The 20,088-nt window shown below is 37.0% G+C and overlaps 1 protein-coding gene across 2 annotated transcripts in view; it reads left to right on the top strand.

The window, feature by feature from the left end:
* The window catches only part of LOC107064699 (uncharacterized), a 230,926-nt gene that overhangs the window by 78,344 nt on the left and 132,494 nt on the right, over nt 1–20,088 (top strand). For both annotated transcript variants that reach the window (XM_089171330.1, XM_015317692.2), the window contains one exon: nt 6,712–6,801. In XM_089171330.1, coding sequence (XP_089027456.1) covers nt 6,712–6,801 — 90 coding nt within the window. The remainder of the gene's footprint in view (nt 1–6,711; nt 6,802–20,088) is intronic.

Here is a 20,088-nt window from a genome sequence, read left to right as displayed (position 1 = left end):
ACACGTAAATGTTTGTATTCTTTTTTTTTATTCGATAATTACGTTTCGTATTCTTTCTTCATGTATGTATTTATATACAGAGGTTACGGTAAGGTAAATCGAAGAAGAGTAGGCAAACTGTTTGTTTACATTTGCATGCTCGGCTAATTTCACGCTACGAAACATTCCGTATTCAGTTTCCTTGCGTGTGCGTACGAGTATACAGGAAACACATAAGGTCTGTTCGTTCGTCTTTCTTGGGTGGTCCAAAAGCTGTGGGCACTTAAGTATTACTTTCCAAATTGTGACGAAGAGGTAAAAGAATTTTTTTTCCAAACTTGTTATTATACAATACGCGCATTTTATCTCAAATTCGATCGGTGAGTTTATTGACGAATGCTTGCATTTATTGCATGCATGCAAGAATGAACATTGAAATGAGTATTCGTATTGTCGAAATAAAGCCGTTATCGAGAATGAATATGATTAAGGTAATGAAGAACAATGAGAAATTGGAATGCGAAAATGATACGATTGAAATTAATTTTATTACATTTGTTTGAATTCCGAAAAGAAAATTAATTTCTCATTGTTTGCTTATCGGTTTATTTCATTTTTCATATTTGACTGAATTATTTTTAATGTTCTTTTATTTATCTTCCGTTAGTTACTTTCCATTAACTCGGTCATAGTTCAAGGAACAAACTGCAACGATAATTCTTACATAATTAAAGCTATTAATGAAAAACAATAACGCGTTAAAACGATTACAATAATGAATGGAAAGTATAGTCCGACGATTTGCTATTAGAAATTACGAGAAAAAGATAAAAAGATATATATATAATAATATATATATATATAAAGAAAAAAAAAGATAAAAAAAATATTAGAAAACGATCATAGATAAATATCGCAAAGCAGCAATAGAAAATGATTACGCGTATTCCAATCACGGTATATATAATATTATAGATAAGAAGTATGGGACTGTGAAGTAGAAGCATAACGTTCACACTCTATATTACCTGCATAATCGATAAAACGAGATATATGGTTGATTTTTAAACGATGAAAAATATTCAACGTTCAATATTTCAATATTCTATTTACAAAAGAAAAGATAGGAGAAGTCGAGTCGTTGAAAGTAACGAAGATAGATATTTAAGATAGAATAGAATGAAAGAAAGAGAGATAGAGAAAGATGATGATAGACTTCCGGAGAAAGTATCGTTTTATCGGCAATCCGAGGAGGCACGTTTATCAACTCTGGTACATATGAACCGCATGAAGGATCAAAGTGCAAGTTTCTGCCTTACGTATTTAGTATACACGTTGATGGGATGAGACCTTTCTTTCTTCTTCTCCTTCCTCTTCTTCTTCTTCTTCTTCATCTTCATCTTTTTCTTTCCGCATTTATTCGGACCACATTTCTCTTTGCTAACATTTTTCTAATTCTTACTAAAAGTGCTGAATAGATCGAACGAATAGAATATCTCGGCGTGATGCCGAGGTATCACGAGTGTGCAGTAATATACGTCGAAGAGCCGACAACACGTGCCACGTTTTCGAGTTGCATGATTTACGCGATTACTCTCGTATGCATGGTTCATATGCATACGTAACCATACGTAGACAGACACATAGGGCGACTCTAAGCCGTTCCTTCTTTCTCAATTTCTCTCGGTTTTTTTTTATCTTCATCTCTCTTTCTGTTTTTCTTTATCTATCCATCTATCTATCTCTTTCCTGTGACACGTATGTAGGTACATAATCTCTGGTCGAGAAGACAAGATATGAACTTTCACCGCTCGGACGAAAGTAAACGAACGAGTTTAGTGTATGAAAAATTAAGAGAATACCAACATTGGATTATATTATTTAAAGAATGTTTTCTTCAACGTCGGTTCATATCTCGTAGCAACGTCAAAGATACAAAATAAGAAAGAGAGAGAGAGAGAGAGAGAGATAGAAAATAAAAGAAGAAAAAAGAAGGGAAGGAAGAGCGATGACAGCTTTCACATAAGTTTAAGACCTTGTCCAACCAAAGAGAGGAGGACAGTTTGACGTGTGTGTTTAACCGGTCTCAACGTAATCTTCTTCTTCGTTTCAATTAGGCTTCTACCCTAATTGAATAATTCTCGTTAGTCTCGTCCGCTCAGTTAGGTGCAGTTTCGGGACGAATAAGGGCACCCTTAACGCCAGAGAAGCAAACCACGATGGACTCTCTTGCTCATTCGGAATGGAAGAAAAGTGTGACAAAAAATGGTCGTAGAGGAGAAGAAGGCCCGGTGTGTAACGGGCAACCAGAGTTATTTTAACGAATGTAATTACACAAACGAGTCGTTCGATTATAACCGTACGAAACGATCGAACTAACTGCCTCTGCATTACATTCTCATTTTCGATCCTTTATTAGGGTCTCTCTTTTACTCGTTTTACGTATATTATCAGTAAGTTGATACGTTTCGTCATTACAAGCTAATTTATTACTTTACCCGCATTACATCTCTGATTTATGTAGCAGATATATTTTTAAAATATTATTCGATACGTAGAATTAAATATCAGGGTACTTTCATTTCGGACAATTTTAACCGTGGAAAACAGAAGATCGGTGATATTCGTCTCGGTTAGAACAATGTGGACGAACCAAAGGATTTACGGAAGCAAGTTAGATTCTCGGAACACGTTAGAGATATACCCACGACTGTTAGGATCGTACAGTAAATATCAAGAATATTGGTATAATATGTAGATCTATACGCATACGTGGCTTACCAGTTTAATATCGTTCGTAAATCAAAAGAGACCATTGTTTTCCTTCATCGAATGACCTGACTATCGTTTCATACCACCCTTTATACATTCCGCTTTTCTCTCTTACGATATCGCGACCGGCTAGTATAAAAGCTTATTATTACTCTACATATATTTTCTTATATACGATTATTCTAAGAACGTTGAGAGGTTCCTCCCAGAAGAAGAAAATGAAAAAGAAGATAGAGAAGAAGTAGAAGAAGAAGAGGATGAAAATTAGGTAACGCTTTTCTGTATGTGCATAGATTATTTCCTATGTATATCAAGATCTAATTCTATTACGATTCGAACGAAGCACGTTTCGAATGAGAAAGATATGATCTTTTTTTCTTCTTCTCTTGAAAGTTAAAAAAAATCTTTAACTCTAATCTGTATGAAAATGCACGCACACGTATGACAAGGCACGTCTTTTTCGTTTCGGTTCAACTCGATTTGATTTGCAATCCTATAAATTCGATAAGTTAGTAAATACATATTTAGCGAGATTATATAATGTAATAGAAATGTTTAACGTAATAATGTGAGTAATTTTAGATAGGTAAACATATATGTAATTCTGATATAAGAGAAACGAGTAGAGTTTAATCGGATCTTTCTCTCTATGGGTAGTTGAACAACGTGCTGAAACGATATCTGCTTGGTGTATGTAAAGAGCGTTTAAGAAATTAATACTCGTGGCGCGAGCAAGTAATAATTACGTTTATGCTTGTTGTGTTAGGTGTATAGTATAGCGTTCGTAAGAGAGGATTCGAGAAACGTAATTGGATTTAGGTCGTTTTGTCGAGTATATTCAACTAATGAACACATAATGAACGAAGATTGCATAATTAATATTATAAATATTTTCATAATGTGCACGGATGTTTGCGTAATCTTTGTTAATGTTTTTACTGAACCGAATAATTCTTCTTCTTCTTCTTATTATTATTATTATTATTATTATTGCCTTTGGCCGTTTAGAGTTGAAACGTGCGCGATTAGAGACGAAAGTGGACGTGAACGTAAGAGAGTTTATAGAAGTGCATATAAGAGTGCATAAGAAAGAGACAGAGAGAAAGATAAAGAGAGAAGGAATACGACGGTCATTTCACACATTATATTTGAGATCTGCCCCACCTTCGGGCCAACTCAAACGGGGGATATCTCTCTACCGCATTGCAAATCACTTTCATAGTCCTGTTTTTATGACCGAAAGTTATAATTTACGGTCCACCCGATTGGCGTAACTCACCGCACGCAGAAGGATTACACGCTTACCGTGGACGCTTATATGGAAAATCGCTTTTACCAGAACGCACCGAGTTCTCGAGCCCTAATCCATTAACGACCTCTCGCTAAGCCGCCGTGGGAAAGAAAGAGAAAGAATAAGAGAAGAAGGATATATGAGCTCTCTCTTTCTTCTATTATGTTATATTTACCTCTTTTATGCGAGAATTAACGCGTAACCCGCATTAAACGATTCCTTTTTGATTGCTACTTTGTGTTTTAATCAGAGTCAAATTTTTAATTATTTATTCTTCTTTTTTTTTTTCAATCATTTTTACCATATACGAAATCGATCTTGTCTAACCTTTCGAAATTTAGATCACGATTGAATATTTCGTACATATAACCAATATATGTATATATACATATATATATATATTGACTTGTTTGCTTGCTTCCTATCAAATACCTCGACATATTCGAGAGAACCGAAGTTCGTCGTCTTTCAAGGAGCCGCCTCAATTTTCGAAGTGCAATCTTGCGATATTACAGGAAAATAAGAGAAATCCTGCGGAGAAAGTAAAATGCGAGCGTTGCAATATCCTAAACGCAATATGTATAACGCAATCTATGCAATAATAATAATAATAATAATAATAATAATAATAATAATAATAATAATAATAATAACAATAATAGTAATAATAATAATAATAATAATCATCATCATCATCATCATAAGGATTTTGTATGTATTATAATTTCATCCTCTTCGTTACGCACGGTGATCGTTTGGTTCTTTGTAAATTATTAAATATAATATGAAAATAATAAAATCAAATTTAGAAGAGAATTAATTTTTTTTTCTACTAAAAAAAATTAAAAGATATAAAAAGTAATTAATTAATTTGATAATCTAGGTCGTTCCTCGAGATTTATACTAGACACAGGTATCGAGTATTACGTTTCGATATAGATACGTGTACGTACAGAAATAATAATTTAGACTGGATTGTATTTTTCTATTGCTATACGAGACATAGGAACGTAATAAAAAGCGTGTAGTACTAGCTCGTAAGCTAGGTTCGCAAAAATAAATCGGTTTGAAAATGGTCGGGAGATCGATCGATATCTCGAGACGAGTCATATATCGTTGGGAACGTAGAAAACGAGGGAAATGTCGATTACGTCGTCGGCACGTTAAAGTTTCGCGTATCGATCGGTCGAAAGAAAGAAGAAAGACGCGTGGAGCGTGCGAGTGAATCTTTTATATAATCTCTGTCTCTGTCTCTCTTTTCTCTCTCTTCTCTTCTCTCTCTCTCTCTCTCTCTCTCTTTTTCGCAAGATCACGATCGTTCTCTTATCTTCGAACGAAACAAGTTGTCAGCCCCGAGGGATATCGTTGAGTCCTCTATGTATGTGTATATGAACGTACGTATAAAGAAAGGAATAAATAAGAAATAATTCTCTCGAGATGACACTCGTCCAGTGAAAAAAGAAGCGCGCATGACAGAGAACGTAGTAGCAAAGCGTGCCCATCAACTACTTTTATCTAGCTTTTCCTTGACTTTACCGCGTAACATCTAAATAATTTATCGATTCGCGAATGGGGACGGACGGTTTTCAATTCCCTCGTGATCGGTTCATTATCACCGGACGTACGGGTGGTCCATGGGACGTTTCTCGAAAGCACTGTATAGAACAGCATGGCACAGCACAGCACAGCACAGCAGCACAGGCATCATAATACTCGCATTTTCTTCTTTTTTCTTCTTTTTCTTATTCTTTTACGTTACGTCGTCGACGACGATGACGACGACGACGACGACGACGACGACGACGACGACCCGGAGGAAGAGGATGAGAAGGAAGAGAAGAAGGACGATAAGAAGAGACGATGCAATTACTCTCTTTCTTTCTCTTTCTTTCTCTCTGACTCTTACATTGCATTTTCTCTTTCGTTGCCTCATATCTCTCTAAAAGCTCATAGAAAACAGACATTTAGAGTTCGCGTATGTCGAGAGCGCGTGTTCTCGCTCGTCACGCTAGAAAAGCGTAATTGTTTTAACGTTTTAATAACTGCGCTCGCGTGCGCACTCGAGAGATGATGTGCACTCGCAATAGCGAGTAGTAGACTCGTAACTGCCACAAAAGAGAAACAGAGAAAGAGTAGATTAGTGTGTCGTGTGCGAGCTCTCTAAGAGAGAATTACGTTGTAACGGACTAAAGTAAACCTTTTGCCGACAATATTTCGAGTCATTCGAAAATATTTTATGATTTTAATCTTATAATATGTAACTTGAAGTACGTCATTAGTTTTCAAATTACGCGATTTAAATAGAATCCTTTTATTCCTTATATTATTTACACAAATTATTTCTATTTTAAGATAAATTGAATTGTAAAATTGATAATACATGATACATACTGACATTTGATTACGAATATTAATATTATTTATTTATTTAAAATTCGTGGTGTAAAATATTTTAATATAAAATGTCGTTTAGATGAGGATATTAAAAGTAAATGTTTATCTCGCAAATACTCTCGTCATTTTCTTTCTTCTCGCTAATTTTCTACGAAGAGCAATTTCGTGTTACCAAGGAGGGCCATTAAGATTGCTATAATAGTGCTCATCAGAACACACCGCCTATCACCTTTACCTTCGTCTTGTCTAATTACAGGTCACGTTTATTGTTTCAGGAGGAGAGCGAGCTCTCGAGCAAGCGGTGGGCCAGCGCGCCCCGCCGCCCGGACAGCCCCTGCGTCCTGGGGGCACCGACGTCTAGGGAGGTAAGCCTTTTCTTTTATTTTTATCCTTTTTATATAACATTTACTTATTTTTACTTACATTGTTAAGATCCTCACTCTACACGGCTATTATCTTATTTTGCGAGTTCCATTTTAGGAGATGATTTTTATTTACCTTAATTTTTTTTTACAATGCAGTAGGAATTTGTCTCATAAAATACTACAGATTGTTACAATATTTAATATAACATTTATATTATTAACAAAAAAAAATTATTTTTTAACAAAACCGATTATAATTGCAATAATTATTTATCATGCGAGATATTTGTCAATTTGTTTTAAGAGGTCATTTCGAAAATGGTAGGGACCTCCGAGAAACGTCAAGATGGAAGGAGCATGCGAGTAAAAGTCGATCGTCCACCTTGAATGGAAACTCGCTCGATTCCGCGCTAGTACGTGATGGCACCCAAATCGTAAAGTCGAACACGTTGAGTTCGACGCGTCTAACGTACATACATCGGGTTACTACTAATAGGGGATTAGCACGCTTAGCAAGAACCACTGCGTGTCGGCACGTCGTCGCCGGAAAGACGATTAACGTCGACATTGCATCGAGGTGTCGATTTAGACGCGTGATCTTTCGCTGATATTCTTTTACCTTTGCCGCAATCTTAGAAAGATTTACTTTATATACACATATATATATATTTTTTTTGTATCAATCTTTCTGAGATAAATATATTATTTTATTTCAAGCTACAGCTTAACTTTATGATATATTTTCTTAAATATTAATTTTATTAAATAAATGTGTATAATTAAGGGTAAATTTAACGATAAACTTGACAGCTTTTGCTTACACTTGATCTAGGTATAAACGTTTTTTAGCATAGCAATTAGTCAGCTTGATTTTCGCGAAGGTAATAAAACGTCGAGGCAATTCCGTAAGGTGAATTATAACCGATCGTTGGGTGTACGATTAACGCTTAGGGTTGTTATATTTCGCGCGAATGTTTCTTGATAATATAACTTGATAGTATATTGTCAAAGACAGCCGCCGCTGCCGAGCATCGGGTACCATCTGTCGTTGAACATCATCGTCTACTTACGTACCAGCATCTACTTCCTTGAACGAAAGAAATCGCGATTTCCATGGCTCGCATGGTTCTTGTTTCTCGTGGTGATTCGAATTACATATTCTATCAAGAAAATCGATCAAAATTCTTTAGAATGGTATACATGTATAATACTTAGGATTAGTAAAATAGGATTAGCACAATCTGTGTAACGATCGGTTGAATAATAAGGTAAAGAAAAAGAATTGTAACAGCAGGCAAGAGTAGTAGATTACAAAAGACTAATAATAGAAGGATGTTGAGAGTAGTTGGTTGGATAAGGATTGCAAAGCTATGGACACGCCATCTGGCATCTAGCACGGACACGGGGTTTTAACGTCCGTGCAAGCACGCTTTCGCATCAAGGTACGGTTCAATTCCGTTACGTGGACGTACGGACCCGCGGGCTTCCCACGCCAATTAAACATGACTCATTAACGGGTAGAAGCCGGTAGCCGGGATCGATGCCTAGCTGTGGAAGAGAACCAAGCAACCCTTCTATAATTCTCCAGTGCAGAGGCAATCGGAACTAATCTCGACCATCCTCCTTTTTCTCTTCCTCTTCTACCTTCTTCTTCTACTTCTTCTTCTTCTTCTTCTTCTTCTTCTTCTGCAGGAGCAGCAGCAACAGCAGCAGCAGCAGCAGCTTTTTCTCTATCTCGGTTCCTCCGCAATGCGATATTACCGCGAGAGGTACCCAGTAACTGCGAACGACGTGTACAGGCCACGATGTTCACGAAAGCAATATTTCTCGCGGCTTGCTCGCGTCCACGCTCGTGTGTAGGAAACCTCGACATAGAGCTTGTACCATCTTGTTAACCGCTTAATGCTTTTCCTTTCGATCTTGGACAAGCTTTCAACGTCTAAATCTTTCCTCCTCAACGATTTTTCTTTCGATCGATCTTATTTTCATAGAATAATCATTTAAATGAAATCGCGAGAGAGAACGAGACGGACAGACATAAATAAAATAGAAGATAGTTTTCTCGCACGAGAGGTATAAACGTAAAAAGCGTGAACACGATAGGTGGGATATCTTAGTGGGTTCATCGGCGGTACGATATGGTTGTTGCCATTTTCCAAAGGAATTCCTGTCAACTGCAAATCTAACGGGACGTTTGTTTTTACTTTAGTTCTTGCTAGCTCAGCAATTGTTTTATCTTTTTCTAGTCTCTCACACGTCTATGCATGCACTACACGTCGCGGTTTATTCTTTGTTCTTTCTTAAGCACTTTAGTTTAACTTTAGAAAAATAAACAACATAGAAGAAGAAAAAGGTAAACGGTAAAGGTGGAAAAGATTAAGAAAAGAAGAAAGGGTGGATTAAACGAAAAGGGTTAAATTATTGCTTGGAGAGATTTCGCGATCGCTTCCGATAGTCAAGTCGGGATTCCAACGTTGCTTCGTGATACTTAGCAGCTAACTCGTCGCCTACCTTTGGCAGCCGTGGAATCTTCTCTTCTCTTTTCTTCTCTTTTCTGTTTCTTCTTCTATTTCTTCTTCTTCTTCTTCTTCTTCTTCTCTGTTTCTCTCTCTATCTGTTCAGCGGTAAACGTTGCCGTAGTCGTAGCTGTAGTCGTAGTCGAGACGTAGAGACGTCTTTGCAGGTACGGGGGTGTCCGTTAAAGGCAGCCGTTTAGACAGACTGTGGGATCCCAAGCCAAAGGATAAACCGAACGTGTGTTCGTGCCGAGTGAGCCGAGATCTGGTCACTTAAGGGGATCGACACTAGAGTCCGAGAGCGAGCGTCAATGTCGAAATAACGAGTCTTTGCTTCGATTTCCTTATGTAAAATCGTGAGACTGTCACCTCTTCTCTGTCTTCGATAGAAGTTTTTCTCTATATCTCTTTTTCTTTATCTCTCTCTCTCTCTCTCTCTCTCTCTCTCTCTCTCTTTATTTTATATCTTTCCTCTTCTGTCTTTTTTTCTATCTCCATTCTCTTTTGATAGATCTTACGGTGATTGAAATATCGTCTATTTCTTGCTTCGGTTTTTACGATTCTTTTGGCCTCTCTTCTTTCAAATAAAGATATCTTGAAAATCCTCGAATGAAACTTAAAACGATCCTTTCTGTCACGATCTAATGGTAGTTAAGTATGTATGTAGAAGTAGAAACTAGGACGCATAGAAATAGGAATTGTCGAGGTTACTTTTACGATTCTTTTCGACGGACTTGGCAAATCGGCGGTTGCATCTACAAAATGTAAACGTGGACTTTTTTTTATTATTGTTACATTGAATATTGAATACTTGTAATTTTCTAATTTCTAGAAAATTTCTTATTTTGAAATCTGGGTAAGTAGGTAAATCGATGAGCAAAGGATATTTTAAAACTATCTTTTTTTTATAACTTCGTTTAGACATATATTTTCTCGAGAAAATTTAGATTCGTATTACGAGTAAAAAAAAAAAAATGACCGGACTTTTTTTCTGTCTCCTTTTTTCTCGTGATTTTATCCTGTAGGTAGAAGATTTCTTTCTTTTACTTTCTCTCTCTCTCTCTCTTTCTCTTTCTCTTTCATACATAGTTGTTTGAAGTCTCTTCGTGGAACGTGGGCTGGGCACGAGGGCCTGGCGAGAGGGCTGGGTCGTTTCTTAAGAAGAAAAGAGAGAAGAAGAAGAAGAAGAAGAAGAGAGAGTACACATCGACGTAGAGTGGACACTCCCGGATCTCTCTCCACTCTCTTTCTCTGTCTGTTGAGGAGGTGTCGTCACCGCTTGCTTCTCCGGGGCCGCGTGCTCTTCTCTCCGAATTACGTAACCCTCCGAGAGTAAGAGAGAGAGAGAGAGAGAGGGAAAAAGAAGAAGTTAGACTAGCGCGTACGCACGTGGACGTGTTTGTGCGGTACCGCACCTTCCTCACGAATAACGTATAAACGAAGAAAAGAAGGAACGTAAACCGCGACGACGAAGTCTATGAACGTCTATGCACGATTCGCGCCATTCCAAATCAACGTTTAGATGGACTTGACGCTGTAATTTTCTCATTTTCAAGGCTCTTCTCTTTCTCTCTTTGTTCCTTTATTCATCTTCGAATAGTCGTCGGGCTTTGTGCAAGTTATGTTAGAAAATTACTTTTACTCTAAGATTATCATGATGAAAGTCAAAATATCGTCGTAATATATTCGAAACTAATATCTCTTTCAAAAGTTTTTTATCGTCAACATTTATATTAATTAGTTATTTCTCATTAAATGATGAAGAAATAACAAATATTTTGAAATAATCGATGACATTTGGCGAATCGAAACTCGTATCTGTTTTTTTTGTCCTTCTTTCGGTAGCTCGGTCATATGCATTCCGTTTTAGTCTTTCTCTCTCTCTCTCTCTCTCTTTCTTTTTCTATAGTTGCCTTGCGGCTTAGAGTTTTACGTCTACGAATTTACATGTCGACCAGTCTCTCATAGCCACAACGGCGCATCGCATGCCTCTGAAGGTGTGGCCCGAAGAGAATCCCCACGCATGTTGTGTTGTAGATACATTTGAAAGTTAGAAAGAAAAAGAGCGAGAGAGAGAGAGAGAGAGAGAGAGAGAGAGAAATACGAACACGCACAAAAGCGCGTTCAAGTTATTTCAGTTCCCTTCGTTCTCTCATTTTCTCTTGGAAAGACAGAGGCGCGAGGATGTTTTCTCGTAGAGTAAACTAGTGGTAGATAGAACAAGGTACACACAAGGTTCGATCTTTCTTTTGCATTCGCATGCGGAATAGCTTTTGTCATGAAGGCAAGCTTCTCTTATCTTCTTTTTCTACGTCTCTGGGGTAGGCTTTGTCAAAAGATATAAAGTCGATTCACACGCGTCCCACGGACTATGACGATGATCTTTTCTAAGAGCATGCCGCTTGCTACTACCCACTTGCTGCTGACTACTATCTTCAAGTAATGATCGAAAGCAAGCAAGCAACATAGCAAGTAGCTAAGTAAGTAAGTAAGTACTTTCCTTTGGTCTCGATTGTGGTACATTGATCCGATTCGATTCGATCCTTCGTCAATTTCTAGACAAGTGCAGGTTACTCTTCTATATCCTTTTCTATTCTTTTCCATTTTTCTGTAGATCTTTTTCCTTATTTCTTTCTTTTTATTTTCCCTTATCCTTTTGAAAAAGTTCTCTACAGGCCAGCAAAGGACTCCAGCAAGAAACGTCATTCGATCGTAACACCGTAGCCTTCTCGTAAGTAGGCGACAATGAGTGACCTAACAAAAGGCAACCCGAGATAGCCCTAACCACGCTCAAACGTTAACCCATTGTACGCACTTTATTTGCCTTCGTTATCGGCCGGATACTACCACGTTGATGCTGAATTAACGCATACGGTTTAACGTTACAACGAATTACACGCTTTTATTCTCTATTTAGTCGGTGCTCATAATGTGAGAGCTATTAACTTGCTTACCTTATCGTCTAAGACACGTAATCTTCTTTTTCTCTCTTTCTCTCTTTCTCTTTTCATCTTCCGATTCATATTCTCTCGGAAAGTAAATTTTACTGGATGAAATTTATCGTTCTTCCGTTATTTAAATAACTGATCGTATTTTACAGAGGAACACCATGAGCTGGGTGAAAGGATTACGTAGGATCGATTATGAGTATTCGTTATGGCCGATCGATACCGATCGAGCACTGCAAAATGACTTGTTTTAGATTCTCTTGTGATTATTCGAAATAATAGTCTTCTACGTATGGATGAAATATTTCTTTTTCTTTGGAATGAGTCAACATATAGACTTGTTGTTCTCTTTCCACACAATACTTACTTCCTTTTGTACTTCCGGATGTAGAAGATTCGTTGTTCCATTGCAAGAATACGTCAGTAGGTGCTCGTTACTACGAGGAAGAGGAAGGATACCGTGTAAGGTGCCAACGTTGCTTAGATATTTTTTTTCCCTTTTTTTTCTTTTTCTTTCTTTTTCTTTCTTATCGTTTTTTCTTTCTTCGTCCTTTTTTTTTGCTTTATTCTTTTTTGTCTTTCTTCCTCTTTCTTTATTTATTTCTTATTTATTTTTTTCATTGAAAATCTGTCGAGTCAGTAAAGCCGTCTTATCCGTTCGTTGTTGCTCGTATAGCAACCATCTGCCATTCCTGGTGTTTCTCGAGTACCGTAGTAGACGTGCCACGATGACAGCGTCTCTTTAGCTTTGACCGACTCTCTCTCTCTCTCTCTCTGTCTCTCTTTTACACAACGTTAAAATATTATAGGAACTTTTTATCAGAATATTTTAACTCCATTGTAAAATTTTGTGACGATAGAAATAAATCATTTTTTGTTTTGTTTTGTTTACCATTTATATTTCTATGGAAAATGATTATATGGAAATTTTTCTTTGTTCTTGGCTGGGTATTTTTTATTTATTTATTTTTTTTTTACATTTTTGAAAATAAATAACGCGAATAATCGCGAACGAGGATTTAGAACGAGGAGAGAACCACAGCCAGGACGTGATTTATTATCCATCGTCGAGCGGTCGAGCACTCGGTGTGGTGCCCCCTGCGTCGTAAACACACGTTGCAGAGCTCGTCCTGTTTAGTCGAACAGCTGGTGAATCACCGGAAAGCTTCTTCTCTATCGTATTGCAGGCGCGACGTTGTCACTCTCGCAGGTGGAGCCTTCATTTGGATTATATCGATGATCTAACTAAGAAAATAGAGAACATTAGCATTAACTTTAACGATCTTAGATTTTATTTTATAAATCAGAAATTAGTGATCATCGTGTCAACATATTGCTTAGAACAATCTGTCATAGTTTTTTATCGAACATATTGACAAAATTGTTATAATTTTATATGCAAATTTGATCTTACAATTAGAAAAAAAAAATGAAACTAATTTCGAGTTTTCTCAATAAGTAACAGATATATTTAATTCGTACGTATATGAAAAGAATAATCGTGGATATAAATTAATGGATCTCCATTATTCTATCGGTATCTTTGTAACACTTGTCCGGTCTGTCAATCACTCTCAATTTGAGATCAAATCGATCGATCGATATAATTGCAGGCTCCATCTTTGTAGCAAATGCTTGTGCTATTCCATCTTTGATGCTGGACAAACATGGAATCTTATTCGCATCCGTCTGTCCGTCCGTTCGCCCGTCTATCCACGGATACGTTTAATCGAATGATAATGTTTAATTATAGTTCTCGTCTCTTTCCAAGTGATTAATCGATCATTCTTAGCTGACGTCAAAGAAAGCCGCGATTGGTTGTAAAATTGTATCAGCCTCTTTATCTTTACGAGAAGGTATAAGCAACAGTCATATTTGATTACGATAGAAATAAAAAGTGATAGATAGATAATTATGATGAGAGAACAATACTTGGAATAATTTTCTTTTCTAGAATGTAATGACTCGTTGAGAATAATTTTATGCAAATACGTAGTGGTAGGGAAAATGATGAATACACGAGTTGAGGTAGCATGTGGTGGAATACGTCGGGAAAGGATAATTTTCTCTTTCCTTATTCGAGCTGCGTATCTCCGAGAAGAGCATTCGTTTTAATTGAACCTCCGATCGCACGTTATCATCGGAGATCTAAGCGATCGTGGCAATGACCCGCTGACCGTAATGATCACGTAACGATCGACCACCTCGAAGTTAGATGAGATAACGAACGAACATATCTGGAATCCGACTTGGTGCAACAACCCATACGTAGACGTTTGCGTGGCTTACGTAGGTATTGACCGATTCCACGGGAATAAGGATACTTAGAAAAGAGAAAGAAGAAGTAAACAGAAAGAGAGAAAGAAAGAAAGAAAGAGAGTGAGCTGAGCATTTCCGTAGATTCTATCTCATGTGAAATAGTCCTATGTATATATATATACATATATACCTTGGAGACTCTCACCATGGTTCGAGTTCGTAAGAACAAACAGACTTTCCGAAGAAGCACGATCGAAATTAATAAGATTAGATCAGTAACAACGCCTTTCGTCGCATAACAATTTGTCCTTCCTTCTTATCGTCGATACGGATTTATGCTCAAAGATATCTTACAGATTCGAATGCAACCTTTTGTTCGATATACATATATACATATATACATATATATATATAAATCAATAAAAGTCTAGATAGATGAATTATTTGTTTTGACAGGTATCTCAATTTGGAGATCTCGTGTATATATGAGATTCGTGATAAGTATATCAAAGGTAGCCATTAACACCTGCCAACTCGAACCATCTTGTTCTACCGTGCGTCGTCGATGGTGATTACGGGTGTAAAGGAGTCGCTTTATATGGCGTCGAAATCTCATCACGATCATCGGACGTTATTTTGAGTGGGAAGAAATTTATCGTCGACGATGATCGAGCCTCTTAAATAAAATCTTTTTACAAACTTAGAATAAAAGGATACGAAATCGACCGTGTGATCGATTATAAACATAGTATTTTTTATCATAGGCGTGTAAAGTCTTTGTTTTTTTTTTTATATTTCATTATAACCCGCGGCAATTTCGTCGTTAAAATAGAAAAAAAAATGAAACAGGAAGCATTCATTGGTCTAATTTTACAAGCTGCAAAGTAGGATGGTAAAGTGAAGGATTGATGTAAAATAGTAAGAGGACTAACTTAAAAGGAAGGACTATAGAAAGGACTCTCGTCGTCCCCAATCGTCCTTCTTTTATTTACGAGCCACGCACACTAGCAGTTTAACGAAGGAAGAACGGTTCTTCTTTATAACACAACACTTCCTCGTACAAATTAAGTGTCTTTCTTCCGATAGTAAACGTCCGTTGGTAATTTAGAGATTTAGAAATTGTACTAGCGTGGCTGCTGCCATTGCTACTCTTTCTTAACTGACATCTTGGAGAATTCTTGATGGGTCGGTAAGAGGATATATTCTTTCTTATTATAAAAGGAGACTTCTTTAGATTATTTCGTTGAAATAACTTGGGATAATAGTCATTGCGAAAATATGATCAAATGATAAAAAGAGATTATTGTTTAGAGAGTGAGTAGGTTGGCATTAGGTAGTAGCGAGTCGACTTAAGAATAATCGATACACGCAATCGCGTGATCAAAGTCGATTAACACCTAACTTGTCGTCGCTTTGACTTACTGGTTGTGCAATCGAGACAATATTATTGTAAGATTCAGTCGATTCGTTTCCCAGGGTGATTAGAGAACACAGACGCTCCTTTACGAATACCTTCTAAGAAGTCTTACAAAAGCGTTGATAATATCCTTGTGCATACTTTTCTTCGGTTATTCAGCAGATTTTCCTAAATCACGGATCGTTAGGTACAATCTACTCTAAACGTGCTACGGAGTCGTTCAAACGACAAAGCACTGTGGGATAATCGTAATATCTCGCGTCGCGAAAGAAAGAAAGAAAAAAAGAAAGAAAGAAAGGAAGATGGAAAGAACGATCCCTTCACCATTTTCTTTCTCTATCTTTCCTTCTACTTCACCGGCTGACACTCGTCGAGCGGCTTTCGAGAAGAAGACTATAAGGACGAAGAGGACTGACTGCTGGCATGGAAGAAGCTTCATCCAAAGAGTAGAACCAGCAGCGACAGCAACAGCAACAGCAGCAGCAGCAGCATCAACATCAGCATCAGCAAGAAGAAGAAGAAGAAGAAGAAGAGGAGGAATAAGAATAAGAAGAATAAGAAGAAGAAGCTTCTTGAATTCAAAGGCAAAGGAGCTCTCGCGAGGTATAATAAGTAGTAAGCCGCACTCCGGTTTGGCCGATTGTGAGATCCACGTTGGTGAAGCGGTGCAAGTCATGGCTTAGCCAGGAAGCTCCCGTTGTCGGCTGCCGTTGTCGGCTCCCGTTGCTGGCTCCCTACCGCTCGACGCCCAGTGTAATATCATTATCATTCACCGAGCGAACCTCCGCCGAGGTTAATCAATTATTACAGGTTCCCTTGAGCCACGCTCTCTTGGGCAAGCAAGCGAACGAGCAAAGGAGCTCTCGCGCGCAAACTCGCGCCGTGATCAGGAGTGCCTACCGACTCCCGAGACTATTATTCGGACCATACTTCTTACTACTTCTTCCGAGAACGAATAAACGAATGGATCGATCGATCGAATCTCTATGCATCTTCTTTTCTTTTCTTTTCTATTTTCATTCTTATTTTCTTTCGAATTACTCTATTTTCAATTTTTTTCCGTTTTTTTTTTTTTTCAAATCTTTCAGTAAATTTACGTTAATTGTATTTATTAAAATACAATCTTAAGTAAAATTAAGAATACCAAGAAGAAGTTCAGAATGTGTAGGAGAAATAGTAGCAGTTTTGTTTACGTTTTAGTAAATCTTTCTTAGCAATTGCGATGATGATGGTGACGGCGGTGGTGGCGGTGGTGGCGGTGGCGGTGGCGGATACGGTGCCTTCTAAGCGTAGAAACGTCATTTCCAGTGCGGCACACGCTCATTGTCCATCGAGGTTTGCCACGGCCGAGCTTCCTTATAGAGATTCCTCTCCTTCCTCTGTCGGCCTCGACACCGACGGTGAAAAACGGCGCGGCATGCTCGTTTTAATCGGCTTTTCTTAGTCACGACGACAACGACGACGACGACGACGACGACGAAGACGACGACCAAGAGGACGAGGACAACAACAACGACGCAGGCGGGCACGTTGTTGAGACTGGACCGCATCGGCGCCATATCTATATTCCACCATTAGTTCCGATGCTTGAACTAACCGAACGAAGAATCGATAGATAAAAAAGCGGCGCTTCCACGTTCGTCGTAAACGACTGCCTTCTAATCCACGATTCTTCTTTTACTATATACATGATTTTCTTTTTTTCTTTTTCTTCCTTCTTTTTCTCTCTCTCTCTCTCTTTCTCGTTCTCTTTTTAGCAAGCGTTCTTTCGGTGCCATCGCAAACGACATTTTTCTTTTGATCGAACAGGTTCCTCTACTCTCTTCAACCTTCCTCTTAGTATTCTTTCTCTCTTTCTCTTTCTTTCTCTTTGTAAAAGAGATGCCGCGACTTCCTCCGCGCACGTGCTTCTATGCTTTACGATCTTCCTACGTTCAGTCACGGTTCTAGTCAGAAGCGACTTTGCGCGTGGATAATTCTTAAAAGAAAAATATTGAAATATATATAGACGTGTTATCGGGAAAAAAAGTAATAGGAAGAGAAAGAGAATTTATTCTATTATTCTTAAAAAAAAAAAAGAAAAAAAAAACAGATAAAAAGTTTGATATTTCCGACCAATTAGCGATCATGAGTTTTCCATACGCATCTTTTGTATCGCGTTTCGTAAGGTAGTAAGTATCGTTTTCCAGTACGGTAGGACGATATAATTAGATCGTAACTCAACGTCGAGCGTGACTTCTTGCAGAAGCATCTATTCGAGCGATTAATCAAGGACTTACTTACTCGTCTGTATATTAATCGTATCTTCGATGTGGTCCTTGTAGTAGCCCTCCTCCTCTTCCTTGTCTTTCTCTTTCTTCTATCTATTTCTTTGAACTGAGGATCTCTCGCGATTCTCATTGCACGGATCTTTAATTGAAACTTCTTGAGGTCTTCTCCGCGTTTCTCTTATTCGTTTAACTCACGTTACATTAGTCAGACGTGAATTTGTCACGCGAAAGGGTAATTATAATAAATTACGAACGTTATACCCTAGGAGAACTAAGCGGTAACTTTTATCGTACGACTTCTCGGAGAAATAGTCTAAAGTAAAAGAAAAAAAAAAGAAAGAAAAAAGAAAAAAGGAAGAAGGATACAAACAAGCAAACAAACATACAAAAAATCAAATAATCGTTTAATTCTATGAGCCTTTTTTACCGATGCAATGAGCTATCCTTTCTTTTATGATTAACTTCAACGGCTTAGTCTTACAGTCGAGAAGTTCTCGAAGATAAAATGAGGTCGTTGATCTATCGAATTTGTTGCAAGGAATTCTAAGGTTCATAAGGAAATCGTTGATTCTTTTGATAGTCTCGTTAAATGAATTCCGACATTCAATTACTTGATTTCAATTCGTTACGTATCGTTTAAAACGTAATCTTATCAAAATGCTTCTTTCTTATTGCATTTAATCAACTTTGGGGTATGGTAGGATAAAAATAAGCATACGATTCTTGTGACTATTTTTGTTCTTTTTTTTGTCACTTGATCATGATAATCTATTTAAATTTCTTGTATGAATAATAGCTTAAGGAAATGTTTGAGATTGTAATCATTTATACGAAGGATTTAATGAGTCGATTAAATCACAAATAATATATCGATTCTTTCCTCGATTTAAGCTTATCTTGATCTTTTCATCGTACTTTCCTCGTTACATTCATCAGATTATCATTCGTTGATTCGTCTTGAAAAAAAAAAAAAAGAAAACAAAAAGGAAAGAGAAGGAAAGACAAGGAAGGATAAGGACATCGTAGCATATCGCAAGATTCGTTTAATCATCGTATTCCCGTGAGAGATAATGCGTCAATCGATCGCGTCGTCTTTGATGTTTCTAAACGAGCCTCTTCGATGTTCTTTTCCTCCTCATCGTAGTTGCTTCCTGAATGTCGTGTAAAAGAGAGAAAGAGAATATAGAAAATTCGCCTGATAGATTTCCGATAAACTCGTGATTTATCGACTGACCAACTCGACTTGTAGAGAAAACTGATCATCATATATAAATACCTTGTCATTCCTTTTATCAATCTTATATGTAGATAAAATATAGATCTTTTTGATTGTTGTTAAGAAAAGAAAAAAGAAAATTTTATTTCTAAATAAATAAAATCAGTATATATATATGTATATCTTTTTCGACAAAAAGATTATCGGGCCTAATCAAATTGCGATTTTTTTTTTTTAAATAGGCAAATCTTGTATGTAAATCGATCATCTCTAATAATTATCTTAATGTGTTTTACCAATTGCGAAGATAAAATACAGATCTTTCAACTTGATTGAGAATAAAAAAAAAAAACCAAACAGAAAAAAAAAAGAAATAAAAATAAATATCTCGAGGAATGGATAATACTGTTAATCAAATTGTCATTCTATTTCATATATCGTACATCATGTATAGAAATATCCGCGTCATTTCTTTATCAATTTTATATACGTAAAATGTTGATCTTTGTTAGTTGTGTAAAAATAAAAAAAAAAAATAAAAAAAAAATACAAGTAAGATAAAAAAAATAAATAAAAAGATTGTCCCGACGAATAGATTATATCCATCAAATCAAATAGCAATTTAAGTTGAACTCGCGTTCGGTGTTAAAGGATTTAAAGG

The sequence above is a fragment of the Polistes dominula genome, unplaced genomic scaffold, assembly GCF_049000335.1.
Source record: "Polistes dominula isolate Pdom_NZ unplaced genomic scaffold, Pdom_raw_medaka contig_31, whole genome shotgun sequence".
NCBI classification, from domain to species: domain Eukaryota; kingdom Metazoa; phylum Arthropoda; class Insecta; order Hymenoptera; family Vespidae; genus Polistes; species Polistes dominula.
Note: the sequence above shows the minus strand (reverse complement) of the source record. Positions and strands in the feature narration are given on the sequence as shown.